Here is a 24290-nt window from a genome sequence, read left to right as displayed (position 1 = left end):
GACGGCGAACTCAACCTCCGTTCCGGTGGGATCAATGACTATTATTCCTGCCCCTGCTCCGGTTGTTGTTGACGACCCGTCTACGTAAATTTTCCACTCTTTTTCGATTGGTATCCTGGTAGTTTCCCGGATGAAATCTGCCAAGGCTTGCCCTTTAACCGAGGTACGAGGTTGATACTGAATCTCGTATTGTCCTAGTTCGATGGCCCATTTGACAATTCGTCCTGACGCAGTAGGTTGACCTAAGGTTTGCCGAAGTGGTAGACTTGTGCGGATCACCATGGTATGCGACAGGAAGTAAGGCCGGAGTCGTCGCGTGGTGAGGACCAGAGCATACGCTATTTTCTCGACTTCAGAATATTTACTTTCCGATGTAGTAAGGATTTTGCTAATATAGTAGATTGGCTTTTGTTGATTATTCACTTCCTTGAACAGAACCGAACTGATTGATTCATCGCCTACTGACAGGTATACGAACAGAGTTTCCCCTTTTTCCGGAATGCTGAGGATCGGTAAACAAGTGAGGGATCGCTTTAGCGCGTCGAATGCGAGCTGGCACTCGGTAGTCCATTCGAATTGGGCCGTTTTTCTTAATATTTTAAAGAAAGGTAAACTCTTGTCAGCCATACGCGATATAAATCGAGCTAGGGCTACTACCTTCCCTGCTAAGGATTGGACCTCCTTGATGGAGCGAGGGGGTGTCATTTGGAGTACGGCCTTAACCTTATCCTGGTTCACTTTGATACCTTCCCGGTTAACAATATACCCCAAGAACTTTCCAGCTTGTACTGCAAATGCGCATTTCGCGGGGTTGAGCTTCATTCCATACAGACGAAGAGTGGCAAACGTTTCAGCTAGATCTGCGAGGTGCGTGGAACGCTGCTTGCTTTTAACTAGCATGTCATCCACGTAGACTTCGATGTTGCGTCCGAGCTGAGCCCGAAACATTCTATCCATTAATCGCTGATATGTGGCCCCTGCATTCTTCAAACCAAAAGGCATCACCACGTAACAATAAGTACCCGTGGCTGTGACAAAACTTACTGCTGGCTGATCCTTCTCGTCCAACGGGATCTGATGGTATCCTTGCGAAGCATCCATCATGCTAAGTAGCTCGCACCCGGCAGTGGCATCTACAAGCTGATCTATGCGAGGTAAGGGGTAATCGTCTTTAGGGCAGGCCTTGTTTAAGTCCCTAAAATCGATGCACATTCGCCACTGGCCGTTGGCTTTCTGTACCAAAACCGCGTTGGACAACCATGTGGGGAATTGAATTTCCCTGATATGTCCGATGTCCAAAAGTCGTTGAACCTCTTTTTGTATGATTTCATCCTTCTCAGTACCGAAGTGTCGTCGTTTTTGTTTGACGGGTCTACACTCAGGTCGCAAATTGAGCCTGTGCACGACAGCGCGAGGCGAGATACCGGTTAAATCACTTGATTGCCATGCGAAGATGTCCTCATTAGATCGCAACAACGCTATCAGCTCATCTCGGAGAAGCGGTTCTAAGTCCTTGCTTATCCGAGTCTGCTTCATCATGCCAGGGACGAGGTCAACCATCATCAATTCGTCCATAGGCTGTACATGGTTAACCTTATCCTCAGGGTCAATTCGAGGGCGTTTCTCGTCTCCCAAATCTTCTTTGGTGAGGGTATCACGTCGGCCTTTCTCTGCTACTTTAACCATTTCGACATAACACGATCTCGATTGGGCTTGGTCGCCCCTGACCTCTCCCACCGTTCCATCAACTGGAAACTTAAGCTTTTGATGAATGGTTGAAGGGACCGCCCGAAAGGTATGTAACATCGGTCGCCCTATCACGATATTATACGAGGTTGGCGATCCTTCGACAATGACGAAATTGACGGTTTGAGTGCGTACTCGAGGTGGCGTCCCTATAGTGACGGGGATTTTAACTTGTCCAACCGGCGTCAGGGATCCTCCCGTGAACCCAAATATCGGAGTAGTGACAGGGAAGATTGGGAGGTCAAGCTCCATTTGCAGGAAACATTCGTAGGATATAACATCCACCGAACTTCCTGGATCAACGAAGGCGCGAGCGACATCGTACCCCCCAACGTTAATCGTGATGAGGAGAGGGTCACAATGGAAATCCTCTAGGTCCGCTTCATCTTCCGGACCAAACGAGATAGTGGGATATTGACGATACTTCGGTGTCGAGATTTGGCAAACCTCATGATTATTTTTGAGGCTACCGAGGTGGCGTCTCCTAGCCCGGTGAGTATCTCCTCCCGTAGGACCCCCCGAAATCATCTGAATGTACCCTCTTTTCGGTGCTGGTGGTGGTGGCGGTGCTCGTGGCGGGTTCCCAAACTGGGCTTCACGCTTTTGTCCCCGAGGTGAATCTATCTTCACAAAATCCCCGATTTTGTTATCTCTAATGAGACGTTCCACTTCGTCCTTCAGATGTGCGCAATCGTCGGTCGTATGTCCATATTCATTATGAAAACGGCAAAAAGTACCCAACGTTGGATCTCGACGGGGGGCTCCGCGAGCAGTTCGAGGCCATCGTAGATCAGCCCTCTTCTCAATCGCGCACAACACCTGGGACAGAGGAGCCGTAAGGGGCTGATATGATTGAAAACGAGATCCCTTAGCATCCGGGACAATACTCCGACTAGGGGCATTGGCATCCCTGCGAGGTAACATGAGCTCCCTGCCTTTCTTTACTTCGCTGACTCGTGCATTTGCGACTTGGTGAGATTCTTCCATTTTCTGTTGGCGGGCCTCTTCTAAATTGATGAACCTAGATGCCCTTTCTAATAGGTTATCGAAATCAGGGGACGGCTCCAGCGCCAAAGCTCGGAAAAACTCATCATCTCTCAGTCCTTGAGAAAGAGCTGCCATGAGTACCTCATCACTGGTGGTCGGGACTTCCAGGGTGGCCGAGGTGAACCGTTTGATGTAACTCCTGAGGCTTTCTTTCTCCTTTTGGCGAATGCTAAATAGTGACAGGGAGGTTTTTTTGCACTTCTTTGAGCTGGCGAACTGGTTCATGAAAGCCTTGGCAAATTGCTCGAAAGATTGTACGCTCCCGGAAGGCAGCAAACCGAACCAGGCCTGAGCAGATCCGGCTAGAGTGGTAGCGAAGGCACGACATCTCACCCCTTCTGTGAGCTGATGAAGCGATGCTGTATTGTTGAAACGGCTTAGGTGCTCGGCGGGATCCGATGTGCCATTGTACTCGAACGAAATGGGTCGGTAGCTAGCTGGTATGGGGTCATCATCAAGGTGTTTTGCGAAAGGGCTAGATCCCACGAGATCTCGCGCTGGCCTGTTCCGTAAGGCCTTTAATTCATTCATATCGCGTCTCAGGCTGTCTACCTCGGTCCTGACTCTATGACTATCGCCTCTTCGATTTTCCGAATAACTGTCGCCTTCGTCATCAGCTCGTCCCTCGTTCGGGGAATGTCTGGGATCCCTCCTGAGTCGGTTATCGTGAGGTAAACTTTGGGTGTAGTTTCTGATGGCCGCGGTGATCATGGTTTCCACCTCGTCTCGGGTATACGTGCGCTCATTGGGAGCCTGAGCGGGGGTTGTGGCTGGCCTTCTCGAAGCAGCTTCGCCATCCTGGAACTCGAAAGAGGGGCTGCTTGGAGCGAAGGGGATCCGGCCCTCCTTTTCAGGTGTAAGGAAGCTACACCCCGATTTATCTTTCTGAACGGACGATGGGTCAACCGGTGCACCACGGGCTACCGCATCCAAATCCTTCTGCAAATTCCGGGCGACTGCGTCTTCTCCGTCCATTCTTTCTCCACGTTCTCAGCTCAGATCTGGACTTCCGGGGGTAGATCTGATTTTTCCCGGAAGCTGTTTTCTCCTGATTTTTAGGCCTTTCCCACAGACGGCGCCACTTGATTTGGTCCGTGGGGCTCTTCCTCGCGTCCTCTAAGCTCTCTGTCGGATTCCGGTAGAAAAAAGACCTGCAACGCCGGGAGGTGTTCCCGGCGGGAAAGCTCCGACGATCAAGTCAGTATGATTTCAAAGCGAGTTTTTAGAAAGTACGTAAAAGTATGTGAAAAAATGTATATTATCTGTGTGGAAAAACGCAATATCATTCCCTATTTATAAATGAGGAAACCTTGGCCTCCAAGGTTTCCTTTTTAGGGTTTTTCCCCCCTCAAGCCATTGTGTGTATTGGGCCTTTTACAACCCTGGGCTCGATTTACCACGAGCCGATACTGGGCCTGCGAGCCGAAGTTCCGCAGTTCGTCGTTGAGGTCGTACGACCTAATGGTCTTTTTATATCATTGGGCTGAATTGCCATGGGCCTTTTGTCGTGGGCCTAATTCGTATTGGATCTTTCCAGAATGGCCCGTATCATATTTCATTAAAGAAAAAAATAAAATAAAAGATCTATCACCTTCATTATTAGCTAACATAAGAAAAGACTTGTATTAATGAATTTAGCTTGGGTTGCATACAAGAAATTTTAAGATAAACAACAACGTTAATTATGAATTAGATGATCAAAAAAGAGTAATCTTGACAACCCACATAGAATTTTTCTTCACACAGAGTATTTTATCCCCAAATTCATATATTACTATTTTAATTGAACACCAAAAATAAAATCTTAAATTGATCATCACGGATTGAGAACGAACGTAACACCAACATGTATTAGAATCAAATAATCAATAATTCTTACAGCCGTCAGGGGAAATAATACATACCTTTGATAAATAATAGATGTCGATCAGCCAGCTAATCAAAAGAAGTGTGTGATTTTTTTTTTTTTTTTTGTCAGATATATATAACCTTTTTTTTTACTATCTCCAAGTTGGAAATATTTTCCTACTCCAATTAGGACGCTCAATATATATATATATATAAATAAAATATAATATATAAATAAACTTCCATTGAGTAATTGGAATTGCTTTCTGTATGGAGTTGTTATTTTCCTACCCTTCTCTACTATGATTCGAGATCTTTTTCCTATGCAATAGAACACCAATTGTTGATAGGAAATTTTTTAATATTTAAAAAACGTGTTGAAAAAGAGAGAGCAAAAAAAAAAAAACCCTAAAAAGATAAGACCCTTGCGAAATATAATTAGAAAATTAATAGAATAATAATAATAAAAATAATTTTGATTTTTGTTTTTCTTTGTAAAATGTAAATCTCAATATATAGTGCGTAGGTTATTCTCTTTAACTACATGTTTATAAAAATGTATGGATATTTTATTTTTGTTTAAAAAAAAATAAAAAAATAAATAAAAAATGTATGGATATAAATACTACAGACATTCAACTTTATGCGAATACATAATTTGTTCTAGAATTCCTAGTTGGAGAAGATTTATGACTACCTTTATTTTAGATCTTTTTCTTATTTTTATTCAGATTTGGTTACTAATTAGAGTTGCACCCTAATTTAATTACGTTATCTTCCTTTTTTTTAATTATTGGTCATGTAAATCCTATATATTATATATATACAGACGTTCCCCTCTCTCTATTAAGCCATTCAAATTCATTCTACTCAGACGCAACCATTGGAATTCTGTAAGCCCCTCAAATTTTTGTTTGTTTGTTTGTTTATTTGTTCGAGTACGTTGTTAATAGTTTGAGGAGAAGAGAAAATTTATTAATCGAATTCGGGATTTGTTGTTCTAATGAATGACTATTGATATGGATTTGTTTACGAAACTTTGTCGTTCGATTTTTTATTTTTTATAGTTTTCTAGCTTGTGTAACGTTGCTTCTTGGATTTATGTAGATTTTTTTTTAAAAACCCATGAATATTTACATGTGCAGGTAATTCATCACTATGGAAACAAAGGGCATAAATCGAGAGAGCAAAACTCCTTTGCTTATGATATCCCACGGGGAATCGGTGGAAAAACATTTAATTTACAATCCATCCGAGAAATCGGTTCGCATGTTAAACAACGTTTCGGTCTTGAACGGCAAGAAGGTACTCGGTTCTTTTTATGGATGGTTAGTTTTAGTGAAACCCGCTGATGTTGATGGTGATTGTTGTCTTTTCAATCCAATAACCGAGGAAAAAATCGAGCTCCCAAAACTCGATGACTCGCGCACTTACAGTCAATGTATTTTGACCAAACCCCCCACTGAACCTGATTGTTACATTTTGTTCAATGGATGGGAACAATCTTTTTGCCGGATTGGAGACAAAGAATACGTGACACGGACATTAGAACAACAAGAAGAAGAAGAACAAGAAAATGGTCGTGTTGGTTTTGACGATCTTCGGACGATTGCATCTTTTCAAGGTACTACTTACGGCTTCATGGATCCCGATAAATTTGTTACCATTCATTTCGTGGGGAATACTATCGAGTTTAGGCGGATACCAATGGTGGAGCCTTCGGTCATTCCTCATTCGTCGAGAGCATATGACATATGGTTGATTGAGTCTTGTGATGGTGAGCTCTTGGTAGTTCAAAGAATACATCCTTTCACAGAGAGTTGTTATGATGGGATGGACTTCACAGTTTTCCGGTTCGATACAAATCGAATGAGTTATGCTGAGATAGAAAATATAGGGAATCGAACAATTTTTGTTAGTGAAAATGGTGCGGGATATTGTTGTGTTTCTCAAGAAACAAAACCAAATTCGATTTACTATACAAATGAAGACGACAGAAATTTCAACAGGAATCACGACAGAAATCTCCATGTATTTGATTTGGAAAATAGGAGCACACACTCGATGCTGCCATCCTCTAAAGTTGCAACCAACAAGTTAATAACAACATGTTGGGTGCAACCCGAAATATTCCATCGTCCCTAATATTTTCATTCTTCCAGTCTATATATGAAGATAGGTTTGAATCTAGAGTTATAATTTTATATTAGTTTTTGTTTTATTTTCTTTTGTCATGATTTTATTCTATTCTAAGATTTAGCTTGTGCTAAGCTAATATTTAGTTGTCGATTTCGTCTTTTGTCACAAGAATGAGTTAAGATTTAACCGCACCATGCCAATGGATTTAACTTTGTTATGAATCTCGAAAGAGTGCGTGCATAAAACTTGAAAAAGAAAACGTAAAAATAACGATAATTTTGAGGAGCGGATGAATGTAATGTTGAATAGTTAAGGGGTAGATGTAATTATCCAAACATGAGGGGTATTTTTATAATTTGACCATACCTTGGGGGGCTGATTGTAATTTACCCCCAAAAATAAAATTTATATTATCGATATAACTTTGGTAGGTGCGCCAATCTTATTAATAAAAGGAAGGTTGTTCTGGTGAAACCCTAGGGTTTTTTTTCCCGCTCATTTTTTCGCTACATTTGTCATTTAATTATTTTTTACTTTTATTGTTTATTTCTTACTTTTATTCTTTTATAATTTCAATTTTCATTTAAACTAATATTTTAATTCTAAACTAATTACGTTTTTAAAGGAATTATCCAGATTTTATTATTTTATTATTTTCATTTTCAAGGAATTATCCAGATTTTATTATTTTATTATTTTCATTTTATTAATAAGATTACTTCAATTATTATTTTCACTTTATTAATAAGATTACTTCAATTTTCATTTAAATTTTTTATTATCCAGATTTATTATTTTATTATTTTCATTTTATTAATAAGATTACTTCAATTTTCATTTAATTTTTTTATTTCAATTTCAATTATTATTTTCATTTTATTAATAAGATTACTTCAATTTTCATTTAAATTTTTTATCATCCAGATTTTATTATTTTATTATTTTCATTTTATTAATAAGATTACTTCAATTTTCATTTAAATTTTTTATTATCCAGATTTTATTATTTTATTATTTTCATTTTATTAATAAGATTACTTCAATTTTCATTTAATTTTTTTATTTCAATTTCAATTATTATTTTCATTTTATTAATAAGATTACTTCAATTTTCATTTAATTTTTTTATTTCAATTTTCATTTAAACTAATTTTAATGATATTTTAATTCTAAACTAATTACATTTTTTCAAGGAATTATCAAGATTTTTTTCCCATTCAGTTTTCATTTAAACTAATTTTAATGATGTTTTAGAATTACTTCAATTTTCATTTAAATTTTTTATTATCCAGATTTTGTTATTTTATTATTTTCATTTTATTAATAAGATTACTTCAATTTTCATTTAATTTTTTTATTTCAATTTCAATTATTATTTTCATTTTATTCATTTTATTAATAAGATTACTTCAATTTTCATTTAATTTTTTATTTCAATTTTCATTTAAACTAATTTTAATCATATTTTAATTCTAAACTAATTACATTTTTTCAAGGATTTATCCAGATTTTTTTCCCATTCAATTTTCATTTAAACTAATTTTAATGATGTTTTAATTCTAAACTAATTACATTTTTTCAAGGAATTATCAAGATTTTTTTCCCATACCAAATCTACGTATCTTTTATTATTTTATTATTTTCGCACATCCCACTTTTCATGTCTCTCCTCTCCACTTCATCTCCTTCACGATTCTTTGTTTTTTTTTTTTCCTTTAAATTTTTCTCTTCTTCTTTACAAATCCGACCACCACCACCGGATCCGCCGAACCCCAACCAATCTCGCGAAAATCTGCGCAAATCCAGCCACTCATGACTAATCCCGCGGCGATTTGTGCTCCACCCACTCCACTTCATGCATCTTCACGGCTTTTCATACTCCGAAATATCCACATCTTTTGTTCACACCGAATCTATGTATCCTTCTTCAACTCAAGTTCTCTTTCTCCAGATTTCTACCCCGAATCTACATCTCTCTAAAATCCTACCCGCTTCTCCTACTTCTTTTCTCATATTTTTCTCCCCAAAAAACACCTATTTATATCATTTTCCCACTTCTTTGTGGGTATCTTTCTCTTTGCAAAAATAAAGTTCATTAGTCAACAGGTAAGTTCCACGAAATCTTCCCACTTCCCACTTATTCTCAATTTCCTATGTATTTAACAGTAATTATAGGATTGGAAAGGGTTTAATTTATTTGGTTGTTTGTTGATTTATATTTCTTCTATCGGTCGGGTTTGTTATTAGAATATGCATCAGAATGTAGATAGGAGAACAATCGAGCTGTTTTGTTTCGTATTAGAATAATTAATTTTTAACTTCGTTCAATTCCGCAATTTTTTTTCCCTTCTGTATTCGATAGTCGCATAACAACAAAGTTTTCCGACTAAAATGTTTTTCTTTTTGTTTTTCGTTTCAGAAAATGATTGGATTTTTTTTCCGTTGCAAAATGGAATTGTACTTATTGAAATCTTGATTTTTGATTTCAACAGTGGATTAAAATTGAGAAGTGATTTTTATTTAAACAGTGGATCAGTCGTCAGGTTTGTGCAATGACACCCGACTGTCAATCAAGCGATTAGGAAAGCGAGTCTTGGAAGCAAAAATTATATCAGGCACCAACATTGGTCATAAGGTTTTTATTCCACGACTCACTCTGACGCCATCCGATAGCAGAATTCCTTTTAAATTTCTACGTCGCCAGTTTCCTATCATGCTTTCGTTTGCAATGACAATAAATAAAAGTCAAGGCCAGTCTCTTCAACATGTGGGTATTTATCTTCAAAAGCCGGTGTTTTCGCATGGACAATTATATGTTGCTATCTCAAGAGTTACCAGTCGCAAAGGATTGAAGATACTTATATGTGACAAAAATGAAAACACTTCAAATACTACGACGAATGAAGTTTATAAGGAAGTGTTCCAAAATTTGATCTAAGTAATTTATTTATATTATACTTTTTAAACTTATTATGTTTTTTTAGTATTGCTGACTTTAATATATTATGGTGATGATATATAACTTTTACTTTTGAAACTTATTATGTTTTTTAGTATTGTTGACTTTAATATATTATAGTGATGATATATAATTTTGGGTTATACAGTAAATTTTAGATTGAGATATTATGTATAAGATTCATACTCTTAATTAGTGTTTGTTTGCAGCACTAGATGGGATAAAATTATTTTATGCCGCATAAAAAAGTGTCTACTTTTTTTGGTACCTCTGATTCTCCCATCCCCAAGCTTGGCAACATTCGTGGGTGGTTAAAATGCATAAAGAACTTTGAATTGTCTGTGAATTTATGAAATTTAATGTAGGTGTTATGAAGAATTAATACATGGTTCCATTTTGACTGTATTCATGAAATTGTTTTAAAAGTTCATTAAGAGATTAACGTATTAATCTTGGTATTTTATATTTTTTTATCAAGTATTTAAATTAAGATTTGTTTATGTAACTGTAACTTTTAGCAAAAGTATGGTAGCCGTAGGAGCTCATTTTAATCAGTTTTTTAGCAGTTTATTTACCATATAATTGGTCTGACTTTTAAACGCGTGCATTCCTAAATAAATAGAGTATTAGTCTGCATTAATTTTATTCCAATCCGTGCATCGCACGGGTCAGATTACTAGTTTAGATTAAAAGCAGTGTACAAAGTACAAACACGTCTCGTGGAAATCTAGTCATACATCTTTTCCAAAACCCCATCTCTCTCTCTCTCTCTTCATCTCTCTTTCTCTCTCTTGAGTTTACAGCCGTATTTTATTCTTCCTTCATCTCTCATACATATCTCTATATCTTTAACTCTTATCAAATTTGTATCAATCTCGATATATATGAATTCAATCTACCTTTCTCCGATGAAGTTCCAATTAGCTCAAATTCATGTCAAAGTTTTATCAGTTTTTAATCAAAGATATCATCTCTCTCTCTCTCTCTCTCTCTCTCTCTCTCTCGATATGAATTCAGATCTGCTAAGGTATATGCAAAGTTTATGTTAATTCTAACTTGTTTCTTGTGTTTAAGGTATGGAAAAAACCTCTCCATTTTATCTCATTTATATGTTTTCAATTTCAAGATTTCTGTGCAAATTTGTCCATCTATGAAAATCTTTGCACTCTGTATATTAATTCCTTCTCTCCATTATTTCCTAGTCGAAATTGGAACCGGAACTAAACCGAAACCGGTTTCACCAAAACCGGTTTTGAACCGCCGGCGGTTTAGAATAGGTCCACTATATATATATATATATATGTATATATATATATATATATTTTTTTTTTTAATCTGAGTTAATACTTGTAGGTTTTTTTTTTGGTAAATAACTTTATATAGTGGGGTGTGGGTGGAGGTGGGTGGGTGGGGTGGCGGGCCCACTAATTAAAGTGTTAGGTATATGTAACCGAATCTCGTGTGTAATTTAAAAACATTGAATTTGAAAATGTTATGATAAATAATTACAAATTTTTTAATTAAAAAAAAAAGTAAAAATATTAAACATAAAACTGCGGCTATTATAGAGGTTTAGGTTAAACCTAATTTATACACGATATATCTCTCCATTAATACACTTTGACCATTTCAATTCTCTTCTCAATCTCTTTCTTCCTCTCTATCTCTGCACTCTGAAAATCTCTCTCTCTCTCTTGGTTCAATCCATCTCTCTCCATATCTCTCTCTCGGTTCAATCCATCTCTCTCCATCTCTCTCTCTCTTGGTTCAATCCATCTCTCTCCATATCTCTCTCTCGGTTCAATCCATCTCTCTCCATCTCTCTCTCTCTCTCTTGGTTCAATCCATCTCTCTCTCTCTCTCTCTCTCTCTCTCTCTCTCTCTCTCTCTCTCTCTCTCTCTCTCTCTATTGGTTCAGTCCATCTCTCCGTAGCAAAGCAATCCGACTTTTGCCATTAGTTTTTATGTGGAAGGTATTTTCATTGTACAAATATTTGTTGTTTCTTATACATAAGGTATCTCAATTCAATTGATATGTATTGTTTCTTCTGTTTAAGGTATCTCAATTGTATAAAATATATTTATTTATCCAATGATTTGTTGTTTTTGTGGTGTGATTGATTGCGATCTTTTTAGTGTGATTTTATGTAGGTTGATTATGTTTTATGAAGAAATTTAGATATATCCACAAAATATGTCATGTTGATTTATTTAATTATGATTTCAACAAAAAAAATTAATTCAAGTTCTTCTGTTGTACGGATCTGGTAAATTTGTTTGCTTATCATATGTTTGCTGCAATCATGTCCTTCACCTAGGCCACTATTGGATCATATATATATATATATATATATATATATATATATATATATATATATATATATATATATATATATATATATATAGATATATATATATATATATATTAGAAACTTTTCGCCACATATATTATTATTATTTTTTATTATTTTGCAGAAAATGGAGAAATAAAAGGTACCATCGGAGGAGTGCCAACATCTATTGCTGTTGACAAAATATGGTCGATTTCTCAATCACTCTGCGACATTGCCTTTGCGATCCTGTTTTCTCTTATTTTTCTTGAAACAATGGTGTGTAAATCTTTTACTGATGTACCTAGAAAATATATATATATATATATATATATATATATATATATATATATATATATATATATATATATATATATATATATATATATATATATGTGTGTGTGCGTGTGTGTATAATAATTCGTAATATTAGAAGGATACTTTGAGGCCTAATCCACCGGAAAAAGTCGGTGACGAAGGCGTCTGTGGTGGCGGTATTTGTTACGACTTTCTTCTACTTGTGCTGTGGAGGTTTCGGTTATGCGGCCTTTGGAAACTCTACTCCGGGGAATCTTTTGACCGGATTTGGATTTTACGAGCCCTATTGGCTAATAGACTTTGCTAATGCATGCGTGGTTCTTCATCTTGTCGGAGGATATCGATCTTATAAACTTGCAAAATATAGGGATGGAAAGCATTCGACATAGTGCACACATTAGAAACGAGAATGTGGGCCATCCATTAGAGTCGAATTCAAATGATGTCGATAATCCAGTGCTTGACCAAACAGGTAAATTTGAGCATATTGATGTTTGATTTTCGATTATCGTGTCTCTATCTCACTTCGTCGATAACAATTATTTTTGTTTTTTGTAGAAAATGCCCGACAAAAAAGAGCTAGAGGGCCTACTTACATGACACGTGTTTGGGCAGGGAAGGGTCGTAATGAAGTTCAGTTCAATGAATACGGGCAAGCTATCGACTTAAATAAAAGTGAATACGTTCAATTCGTCGGCACGTTAGTGAGAGGAAGTAAGTTACTTCCTATTGACATTAAAGATTGGCATCGAGTGCCAAAGCCTACAAAAAGCAAGCTAGTCGAACTGGTTAAGGTACTATCAAACCATCTGCACCCTTCTTTACACATCCTTACACCTCTACTCTTAAGTAAATGGTTGATTTCCGTCTTTTTTTGTTTTGGCATAGATCGATCCTGAACTTTCGAGAAATGTACTTGTCTCAAAAAAGCTCGACACTAAAATACCTCAATTCGCCTTTTTCCACTTCCGTTCCTTCGTGCAGAGTTGGATCCGAGCACGAATCTGTCAGATCTAACGACGAGTTTAAACAGGTTACCCTCTTTCTTCTCCAGTATATACACACACATATATATATATACATATATATATATATATACATATATATATATATATACATATATATATATATATACATATATATATATATATATATATATATATTTCCGACATTCGGTTTTTTGCCTCTTGTACGATGTGATATATATATTTTTTTTTGACCAAGGTATATGGACAGCATATCACCGATCGATCATTCCGCTTCTCGAGAAAGAGTATCGGAGCACAATAGTGAAATAAGAGAAACGGGATAACTAGAAACCAATTTAACAAACATAAACCTCCAAATACGTAAACTTCAAAGTCGATAAGAAAACACTCACGATCTCGATATTATTCTACTTTGCGCAAACGTACTTCGAAGTGAAAACACGAATCGAAGTAAATAGAGCTGTGTTAATGCAACAAAATTAAAGGCAATTAAGTGTTCAAGTTTACCCTGTCAAAATCAGTTCTCACCACCACCTCTTGCCCTAGCTGCACCCCTTTATCTTCCACCACCACGTCTTGCCCTAGCTGCACCCTTTCCTCCGGGCGCTCCTCTGCCCCCTGCACCTCTGCCCCCCGCACCTCTGCCCCCTGCACCTCTTCCCATAGCTGGGTCAGCGATTGGATTTGGCTCTTGACCACGAGGAACGCACTGTTTCTTGTGGGCGCGGAATTCAATAATCGTTGTTGATATATCGAGATATGTAAAGCACTTCGTACACAGTTTTCCCTTCGGTTTATCCGGCTTGTACCAGGTGACGGCCGCCATCTAAAATGTAACAATAACGGTTAGAAAAAAGTTACAACATTTAAATTTACATTACTTTGAAAAATTACAATTAAACTCATTCAATCATTTTGTCAAACACCTTATATGCATACACATTTTGGCAGAAAAATGCATTATAGTGGGAATAAGCTCGCTCTATTTAAACACACAAAGAATCAGAAAAGATCTAACTCAACAATTTCCAAATCACCGATCTTCTTAACCCATACCCCCACTAGGTCCAATTGCAAAAATAAATAAAAAAATCTCAATCTAATTAGCATGCAAATCAACATTTGAATTTGAAATCAAGTAAACTAAGGTCAACAAGGAAAGTAGAGTTAAGAAAAATCTCATAATCTAATCAGCATACAAATCCGATAACCTCTCGAGAGTAGTGTGCACGATGATGAATGAATGAAGAAATGAAGAGAAAGAGTAATTTTCACTCAGATGGATAGTACCTCTATGTATATATAGTTTTATTTGGATTAATTAATAAAGATAAATATTATCAACAAATTTCATCTTCAACTTAATTTTATGGGATAATTAGAGAAGACCCCCCTAAGATATTTGATTGTATCAAGATGGATATATCCTCATTTTGCATATTAGTGAGTATCCCCGATTCATATTTTAATTTAGAATAAATTCTAATTTTATATGGTATGTCTATATTAACCTTAAATTACTACATAAAAATACCAAACCCTATTTCTCTAATTCATCCTTCATTTTTAATACACAGCTAGGGGTGAAAGTCGGATGGATCGGATCGGAATAAGCATTTTCGAAAAATTTCCAAAAAAAATTGGAAGTTTAAAATCAATTCCAATTCCACTTTCAAAATTCTCGGAATCTAAAAATTCATTCCAATTCCAAAAGGGCCCGTAAATTTCGGAATTTCGGAAAAAATCGGCATAAGATTTAAAATTTCAAAGCTTAGCCGAAATTTTCTAAAATGTTCATAATATTTCAAAAATAATATTATCCACGTCCATAAAAGTAAAACTAGTAACTACTAAATTCAGTTAAAATAAATAAATTAAAATAAACACAACATAATATCCAATAAAGCTTCTAACAACAATTCATTACGTCAAAATCCTAAAACAAAACTTACATGTATCTTTCGGAAAAATATGTATTATATAATATATATTATTTGTAGGTGTATTTTTTGGAAAAAAAATTGGATTTTTTCGAAATTAATTTCAGGATTAAATCGGATCAGAAATTCCAAATTTATTTTATATAATTCCAATCCAATCCAAAAAAATCGGAAATATTCGGAAATCAGAATGAAAAAAGTTATTCCAAATTTGAAACTTTTCAGATCGGAACCGGCGGAAATTGGAAATTTCGTTCCAACTTGCACCCCTATACACAGCCATTACCTCTCTCTCGCTTCTCTCCCCTTCTCTCCCTGCCACCGAATTGCATATCTGCTCTGCCGCCTCTCCATTGCCACCGCCCCGACCTCCTTCTATCTCTTATTTCACGATATGAAAAAAAATGTGGCTAGGGCAGTGCACATCTACTGGGTTTTTTTTTTTTTTTTTGGTTCTTCAATTTTCGAAATCATTTCTTCAACCCTCATCGGAAAACCGCCTCCACCACCACTGTAATGGAATCAATCAACCCCGAGGAGGATGAAGAAACCTTGGACTACACCTTTATGGAGAATTGTCGGTGTCGGGCTCCATTGCCCCCGCCCTATATCTACCAAACTTTTGGTGGTTAGAGATATCAAGGTTTCCGATTTCATCATTAGATTTTCGATTACGCTGCCGTCATCTCCGCCCTAATGCAGCCATCGTTTTTCTCGCACAGGAAAATAGTTGTTTTCGTCATTTTGTTTAGTTGTTTTCAAAATTTGCTATTTGTTTTAGTTGGTTTCGAATTCTGCTATTTGTTTGAGTTGATTTCGATAATTTATAGTAGGTTATGATAATTTTGTAGTCGATTCCGACAATTTGTAGTTAATTTCGATAATTTTATAGTTGATTTTGATAATTTATAGTTAATTTTGATAATAGTTGGTTTCAAATCAGTAAATCTTGAATACCATATTTTTTTAGTTGTTTAGTGACTTAGTCTAATTTTATAGTTGATTTTGAAAAAAAAACTAAAAAAATGAAAATTGTAGTTGATTAAGAAATTTTTGTAGTTGATTATGGAAAACAAAAATAAATTGCAAATAAAAAATATTCAAAATTAATTAAATTTTTAAAAAAAATTAATTGATTTCGGAAATATTTTAGTTGATTTATGAAAAAAATAAACGGAAAAAAACTGGAAAAAAAGATAAAAAAATTATTTTTTATTTGAATTTTTTTCTATTATTTTTTTAATAATTTAATAAATAAAAAACAAAAATTAAAAATAAAATATTTATATAAATATATAAAGGAATCAAGTAATTAGTAATAGGTAGTGGGAATTAACTAGTGGAGAGGGACAAATTCGAAATATGAAAAAAGTTGGACTTACAACTAATATTGAAAGTAAGGATAGATCCACTCTTATTAAAAAAAAAAGTAGAGGGAGTTATCACTAATAGTCCCTAATTTTATGAAGTAAAGAAACGTTTTAGTACCGTAGTGCATTTCAAGAATGTACTGGTATATGGGTGAGAGCAAACCATCTCTCTGGACTAAAAGTGCAATCTGCAATCAATATAAAAGAATTGCAGAAGAAACTTGAAGGGAAAATCTTGAATCTGGAAAGGCACTCAACGTGAGGGGCAAATATGAGAAGAGAGATTTCAAGGAAAAGTAACCTAAGTACAAATTAAAGTAGGGATGGTAAACGAGTCGAGCCGACTCGTGAGCTCGGTAAGTCAACTCGAACTTGAATTTTTCGAGTTTGAGCTGAATCCGAGCTAGTTTTTAGTTGTTTATGAGCTCACGAGCCGGCCCACAAGCCTTATTTATAATTTTTATATTTATATTATTTTTTATTCCAATAATGTATAATAGTATAAAATATTATAGAAATAAATAAAAATAAAATAAAAATAACTAAAAATATATATAATCACAATTTATTGTTTATTTTGTAATTTAATTTTTTTTAATAATAATTAAAGAAATATTAAAAAACAACAACAATAATGAGCTTGGGATCGAGCTCGAGCTTGACAAAATGAACACGAGTTCGAGTTCAAGCTCGAGCTCGACAAAATAGATTCGCTCGAGCTCGAGCCTGTCAAAAGAGGTGAGCTCAAGCTCGAGCCTGTCAAAAGAGGTGAGCTCAAGCTCGAGCCTGTCAAAAGAGGCGAGCTCGACTCGTTCGCTCCCATAGATCTAAGTCAGCAAAATGTAAGAAGACCCCAATAGATAGGAGTGAATGGAAGTGTTATAGGTGTAAGAAACGTGACCACTTCAAGAAGGATTGCCCCGAGATTAAGGCACAAGATTAGAGGCAAAACAATGGAGAATGATGTTATAGCTGAGGATTTTGAAGCCGATGATGTCCTTGTTGTCACTAAAGGTGACGTTAAGAAGGATTGAATATTGAATCTAGGGTGTTCTTTTCACATGACATCAAATAAAGACTGATTTGAAACTCTTGAGTTAAATGAGTGGGAATTAGTTTTATTGGGAATTATGATGTCTACTATGTGACATGGGTTGGTTTTGTAAGAATCAAAATATTTGATGGAATTGAGATAGTTTTACCTGAAGTGAAGTTTGTACCTTAGGTCAAGAGGAACTTAATATCTCTTGGAGTCTTAGACAAGAGTGGTCGCACGTTCAGTGGGAGCAACGGTATTCTGAAGGTTTCTAAGGGATCTATGTTTGTTATGAAGGCATTATGGCATCTACCATATGGAGAGACTGTTATTGATTGTGTTTCTAGTATTGAAAACCACAAGGATAATAAGACTAAGCTTTGACATTCGAGACTTGGTCATATCAGTGAGCTGAACAACAGTTGTTTGGACATTACAATGTGGATAAGCTGGATTTATGTGAGTAATGTGTTCTTATAAAGGCAAAGATGATGGGTTTTGGTGTTGGATAACACACTACAAAGTAGCTTTTGGATTATGTTCACAATAATTTATGGGATCAGCTAGAACATAAACTCCTAATGGTGGCAATTCAATCATAGATGATTACTCAAGAATATTGTTGGCTTTAATTATGAAATTTAAGAATGAAGCATTTTAGAGGTTCAATGATGGAATAGTGGAAGTGGAGAATCAATCATGAAGCAAATTGAAGCATTTTTTGGATATATCATAATTTTGAATTCAATGATTTCTGCAAAGCCAGTGGCATCACAACGCACAGGACATAGTAGCACATAGATACGGCTATGGATCGGGTTGAGTTCGGGTCCGACTTTAAGGGGATCCGAAACCGACCGTGGGGAGGCGGGTCCAGGTCCATCGGGTCCGGGTCCGAATCGTTTTTTCAAAAAAATAAATTCTTTCAAAGAATTACAAAAACGAAAAAAAAGTAAATTGAAATTTGAGCTTAACTTTAAATTCAAAATAAAAAAAAAGTTGAATTTAAACATTAAACAATTTTATAAAAAAATGAAACAATTAAGACATTGAGAAATAAAACGAAGGTTGTGAAAATGAATTAACGAAGATTCAATTGAAAGTATTTATAAATGAAAAAAATAATTGTGAGATTTTTCAAAATTTAAAATTCAAACTTCAAAAAAATTTAAAATTTAATCTTTCTTTTAAATTAGACTGGTTGAACCGTAATTATTTATATTTGTCAAAGTTAAATATATATGCATTTGTTATTAGTGGACAATCTGTTATTATAATCACGGTTTTATAGTATGTATATATTTATAGTTCACCGTAACCTAATTGTTTACTTTGATAGAATGGTTATATGTTACTAAACCATTTGGTGGACACGAGTTCGACACACTAAGGCTCCGTTTGACAGGATTAAGCACTGAATGCTGAATGCTGAATAAATATCTGAATCAATAAGAGTTATGTCTGAATGCTGAATGCCGAACAATTAAGTCCATTTGATAACTGAATATCAATAATTACTGAATAATATTATCTTCTTGTTATAAACTTGTGTAATAGTGAAATTATATTTATTAATTAAATTTGAGTAATATATATAAATAAATTTAAAATTTAGAATATTTCATATAGAATATATTATGACAAAAAATAAAATTGTAGATAAAATTAAAGGTCAAATATTAAATCTATAAGTACTTACTATCATATCAAATACAATGATGATAGCAGGAACAACAAATATAATAATAATAAACAAATATAATAATAATAACACAAATACACTGTCCTCATTTAATCCTTCATTTCACATTAGTTTTTGTCAAAATAATAATTTATTATTAGCTTCCATAATTGATGTAGGAGAGATATGAGATAGCCGTGGAGGGTTTATTTTTTACCAAAACTCACTGGGGTACACATCTTACCGAATAAGCAAATGATTTTTGGCTGAACCAATAAGAGGTAAAATATTCAGTTCAGAGATTCAACCCAAACACACTGAATGAGATCATGCTTACCGAATAAGAGGAAATTGCTCATTCAGAGGCCATTCAGTGGTCATCAAACAGGGCCTAAGCCTATTAATTTTTGTGAATTTACACATTAAATGCGGGTAGATTCGACGGGCTGGACCCGAGTCGGAAAAGGACCCGCACAGCCCCGGCCCAGACCCGAGTTTGCTAAAAAATGATTTAAATGAGGATCGAACTCGGATGTTTTAAATGGATTTACTAACCACTGGGCCATAAAAAATATATTATATTTATCTAGCAATACTTAATTAATAAAAGCATTTAACTGAGATATAAATAATGTTAAAAAAATATTAATTTTCATAAGCATTATTATTAAATAATTTTAATAAAATATTAACAAATATAATATAATAAGTTTAAAAAGATATAAACAGTCTCGATTCAACACGTCCAAGTTCCAAACAATTTTATTCAAGGATTTAAATTGATTGAAGCTCAACTATTGATAATAGCGTATAAATAAAATTAACTATTTATAAGTTAAATAATATCTCTCAAAATTGACGAAAAGAAATTGTAAAATTTAACAAGTAAAAGATAAACATATTAAGTTGTAGTTTCATCCACTTTCGGACACCAAGTCAACTCTCTTGAAGTCAATTTTCTTGAAAGTTGTGGAGGGAGTGTTGGTATCATCCAAGTTGCAAAGTCCAATTTTTCAAAATCGTAAGAATGGTCGCTCGAATAGTCGCCCTCAAAAGAATGATATTTATGTGTATCCATTGAGTAGAAGACAATCTTGTCACCATGGAACTTCGAAAAAAAAATCTTGTTTGCCATGCTTTTATCGTCAGTTGTATATCCAAAAGACGACGTCTTGCTCACATAAAACACCCTATTGCGTAAATCTTCCACCAATTTCCACCGAAGCTGTTCACTGAGCTCAAACACCCTGACCTTCCTTTCGTCGTGCACAAGAAATACACCGAAAATTGTTTCCTCGTTTTTAGGTTTAATCAAGAAGCATTCTTTAATATTCCTACAAAGTCGAGTTTTCGTGAAACACCTTGGGTAGATATCAAAGGACCATATACCATCGGTCATGTCAAACCATGCCACATTTCCTATAACATCCAAAAAATATATTTTTCCATCATGCAAAATTGGAGGACAAAAGGACACTTTGAATTGATGATCTATATCCAATAAAACTACATCCCATCTATCCTCTCCATATTTAAGAACCGCTACTTCCACCTCATGATGTGTGTTAGATAGAATTCCAACAATTAGACAATCCGGTGAAGTTGGCGGGTGGAAAAAACATATTGTGTTGTACATGGTGCGATGACTCGGGATGGGGGGGAGTTCCATCGTCTGATTGTTGAAAGGATCGAAGAAAAAAAGGGTTCGATCATCCGGGGACATCATGAGCAACCATCCATCATTGGAGAAACGTACGGTTGCATCTTTTAGTAATGTGGGAAAGTTCATCCGAAAAAAACAGTTGTGCTGAAAATATTTCGAAACATGATTGCTCTTTCGGTTGAACGTCATTAGACAAGGAGAAGGATGATACGGTGAAGCTTTCGCAACTCTATTCCAAGATTCACATACTAGACTAAAATTATACCTGTCTTTACCCAATACGTTCGCTAGTACCAAAAAAAGAAGCTCTTCAGGGATATCATTCCAATCCTCCATCGCTTATAATCTATCACATAAAACCATTGTGAATACACTAGTAATAAAATTCTCATGCATAATTCTCTAAACAACCAAAAAAAAAAAAAAAAGAAAAAAACACTAATTTGATATCGTAAAATCAAGAGGAACTCAAACATATCTTGCAGGATTTAATAACAAGAAAAACTTGTATTCAACATCTAAAAGAAAATAAAAATATGGAGAAAATAAATTAATCACCCTGCAAACAACTTTATTTTATTGGCTTCCATGTTTTCAATATATTTCCTTAAAGAAAAAAAATAAAATAAAATTTCTAAATATACGATTCAAATACTTAAATTTTCTCTTTCTTCCCAATACGAATCCATCGTTGCAATTGGAAGAAGGTGTGAGATTTCAATGGAACTAAGAAAATCTGAAATCAAACTCAACCAGAAAATTTCAATCCCAATTCTTTGTATTATTTTAATTTTTATTCCAACTACACCTTCAAGTATAGAATTTTTCTTTTTCTTCATATATTACTATTTTAATGGAACACCAAAAATAAACTCTTAAATTGATCATCACGGATGAGAACACCAACATGTATTGGAATCAATAATTACATACCTTTGATAAATATTGGATGTCGATCAGCCAGCTATCAAAACAAGTGCGTTGTGAATTTAGTATTTTTTGTCAGATATATATAACGTTTTTTTTTACGTACTCTCTCCAGTTGGAAGAATTTAGTATTTTTTGTCAGATATATATAACGTTTTTTTTTACTCTCTCCAAGTTGGAAATATTTTCCTACTCTAATTAGGACGCTCAATATATATATACATAAAATAAAATAAAATAAAATATTGTATAATAAAATATATAAATAAACTTCCCTTATGAGTAATTGGAATTGCTTTCTATATGGAGTTGTTATTTTCCTACCCTTCTCTACTCTGATTCGAGATACTTTTCCTATGCAATATAGAACACCAATTGTACGAGAGAAGTTTATAGCAAGTTTTTTAAGATTTAAAAAACGTGTTGAAAAAAAAGAGCAAAAAAAAAAAAAAAGAAAAAACCCAAAAAAGATAAGACGACCCTTGCAAAATATAATTAGAAAATTAATAGAAAATAATAATAATAATAATAATAATAATAATAATAATAATAATAATAATTTTGATTTTTGTTTTTGTTTGTAAAATGTAAATCTCAATAGGGCGTAGGTATGGATATTTTTTTTTTTTAAAAAAATAAAAAAAATGTATGGATATAAATACAACAGACATTCGTAGAATTCCTAGTTGGAGAAGATTTATGACTACCTTTATTTCAAATATTTTTCTTATTTTTATTCAGATTTGGTTTCCGTGAGTACGTAGTAATTAGAGTTGCACCCTAATTTAATTACGTTATCTTCCTTTTTTTAATTATTGGCCATGTAAATCCTATATATATATACACACGTTCCCCTCTTTCTATTAAATCATTCGAATTCATTCTACTCAGACGCAACCATTGGAATTCTGTAAGCCCCTCAAATTTTTGTTTGTTTGTTTGTTTGTTTATTTGTTTGTTCGAGTACGTGGATAGGTACACAGACGTGTATGTATTCATTCAACAAGAAAAAATATCTAAATATTTTACTATCAAACCTCTGCCTTTCGTAATTTGATAGTTTGAGGAGAAGAGAAAATTTATTAATTGAATTCGGGATTTGTTGTTCTAATGAATGACTATTGATATGGATTTGTTTACGAAACTTTGTCGTTCGATTTTTTATTTTTTATAGTTTTCTAGCTTGTGTAATGTTGCTTCTCGGATTTATGTAGATTTTTTTTTAAAAACCCATGAATATTTACAGGTGCAGGTAATTCATCACTATGGAAACAAACGGCATAAACCGAGAGAGCAAAACTCCTTTGCTTATGATATCCCACGGGGAATCGGTGGAAAAACATTTAATTTACAATCCATCTGAGAAATCGGTTCGCATGTTAAACAACGTTTCGGTCTTGAACGGCAAGAAGATACTCGGTTCTTTTTATGGATGGTTAGTTTTAGTGAAACCCGCTGATGTTGATGGTGATTGTTGTCTTTTCAATCCAATAACCGAGGAAAAAATCGAGCTTCCAAAACTCGATGACTCGCGCACTTACAATCAATGTATTTTGACCAAACCCCCCACTGAACCTGATTGTTACATTTTGTTCAATGGATTGGAACAATCTTTTTGCCGGATTGGAGACGAAGAATACGTGACACGGACATTAGAACAACAAGAAGTAGAAGAACAAGAAAATGGTCGTGTTGGTTTTGACGATCTTCGGACGATTGCATCTTTTCAAGGTACTACTTACGGCTTCATGGATCCCGATAAATTTGTTACCATTCATTTCGTGGGAAATACTATCGAGTTTAGGCAGATACCAATGGTGGAGCCTTCGGTCATTCCTCATTCGTCGAGAGCATATGACATATGGTTGATTGAGTCTTGTGATGGTGAGCTCTTGGTAGTTCAAAGAATACATCCTTTCACAAAGAGTTGTTATGATGGGATGGACTTTACAGTTTTTCGGTTCGATACAAATCGAATGAGTTACGCTGAGATAGAAAATATAGGGAATCGAACAATTTTTCTCAGTAGAAATGGTGCTGGATATTGTTGTGCTTCTCAAGAAACAAAACCAAATTCGATTTACTATACAAATGAAGACGACAGAAATTTCAACATGAATCACGACAGAAATCTCCATGTATTTGATTTGGAAAATAGGAGCACATACTCGATGCTGCCGTCCTCTAAAGTTGCAACCAACAAGTTAATAACAACCTGTTGGGTGCAACCCGAAATATTCCATGCTCCCTAATATTTTCATTCTTCCATTATATATATAAAGATAGGTTTGATATTA

At 34.7% G+C, this 24290-nt stretch overlaps 2 protein-coding genes across 6 annotated transcripts; both read left to right on the top strand.

Moving 5' to 3' along the window:
* The first annotated feature begins 5227 nt into the window (after positions 1 to 5227).
* Positions 5228 to 6942, top strand: LOC148771977 (uncharacterized). The gene is made up of 2 exons (XM_088815796.1): positions 5228 to 5534; positions 5787 to 6942. The coding sequence occupies exon 2, from the start codon at positions 5800 to 5802 to the stop codon at positions 6784 to 6786; it is 987 nt and encodes a 328-aa protein (XP_088671922.1). The 5' UTR covers positions 5228 to 5534; positions 5787 to 5799; the 3' UTR covers positions 6787 to 6942.
* A 3521-nt stretch (positions 6943 to 10463) lies between these two features.
* On the top strand, positions 10464 to 13893 carry LOC148771976 (uncharacterized). Of its 5 annotated transcripts, none has more exons than XR_016030415.1 (6): positions 10464 to 10766; positions 12215 to 12348; positions 12503 to 12859; positions 12946 to 13181; positions 13276 to 13467; positions 13548 to 13893. XR_016030415.1 is itself a non-coding variant. In XM_088815794.1 (6 exons), the coding sequence occupies exons 3-5, from the start codon at positions 12694 to 12696 to the stop codon at positions 13402 to 13404; spliced, it is 531 nt and encodes a 176-aa protein (XP_088671920.1). In that variant the 5' UTR covers positions 10464 to 10766; positions 12215 to 12348; positions 12503 to 12693; the 3' UTR covers positions 13405 to 13420; positions 13612 to 13893. The 5 variants fall into 5 exon arrangements, 2 of the variants coding, with proteins under 2 accessions (XP_088671920.1, XP_088671921.1); XM_088815794.1 differs by having other exon boundaries at positions 13276 to 13420; positions 13612 to 13893; XR_016030417.1 differs by having other exon boundaries at positions 10479 to 10813.
* Positions 13894 to 24290: the final 10397 nt, after the last annotated feature.

Source organism: Erythranthe guttata, chromosome 3, assembly GCF_056151865.1.
Source record: "Erythranthe guttata isolate IM_541 chromosome 3, IM_541, whole genome shotgun sequence".
Taxonomy (NCBI): domain Eukaryota; kingdom Viridiplantae; phylum Streptophyta; class Magnoliopsida; order Lamiales; family Phrymaceae; genus Erythranthe; species Erythranthe guttata.
Note: the sequence above shows the minus strand (reverse complement) of the source record. Positions and strands in the feature narration are given on the sequence as shown.

Bases quoted from the DNA above. Each gene is read 5' to 3' on its own strand.
- LOC148771977 (XM_088815796.1), top strand. From the start codon at position 5,800: ATGGAAACAAAGGGCATAAATCGAGAGAGCAAAACTCCTTTGCTTATG.
- LOC148771976 (XM_088815794.1), top strand. From the start codon at position 12,694: ATGCATGCGTGGTTCTTCATCTTGTCGGAGGATATCGATCTTATAAAC. The intron at 12,860-12,945 runs GTAAATTTGAGC...TGTTTTTTGTAG, and splicing joins TCCAGTGCTTGACCAAACAG to AAAATGCCCGACAAAAAAGA. The intron at 13,182-13,275 runs GTACTATCAAAC...GTTTTGGCATAG, and splicing joins AGCTAGTCGAACTGGTTAAG to ATCGATCCTGAACTTTCGAG.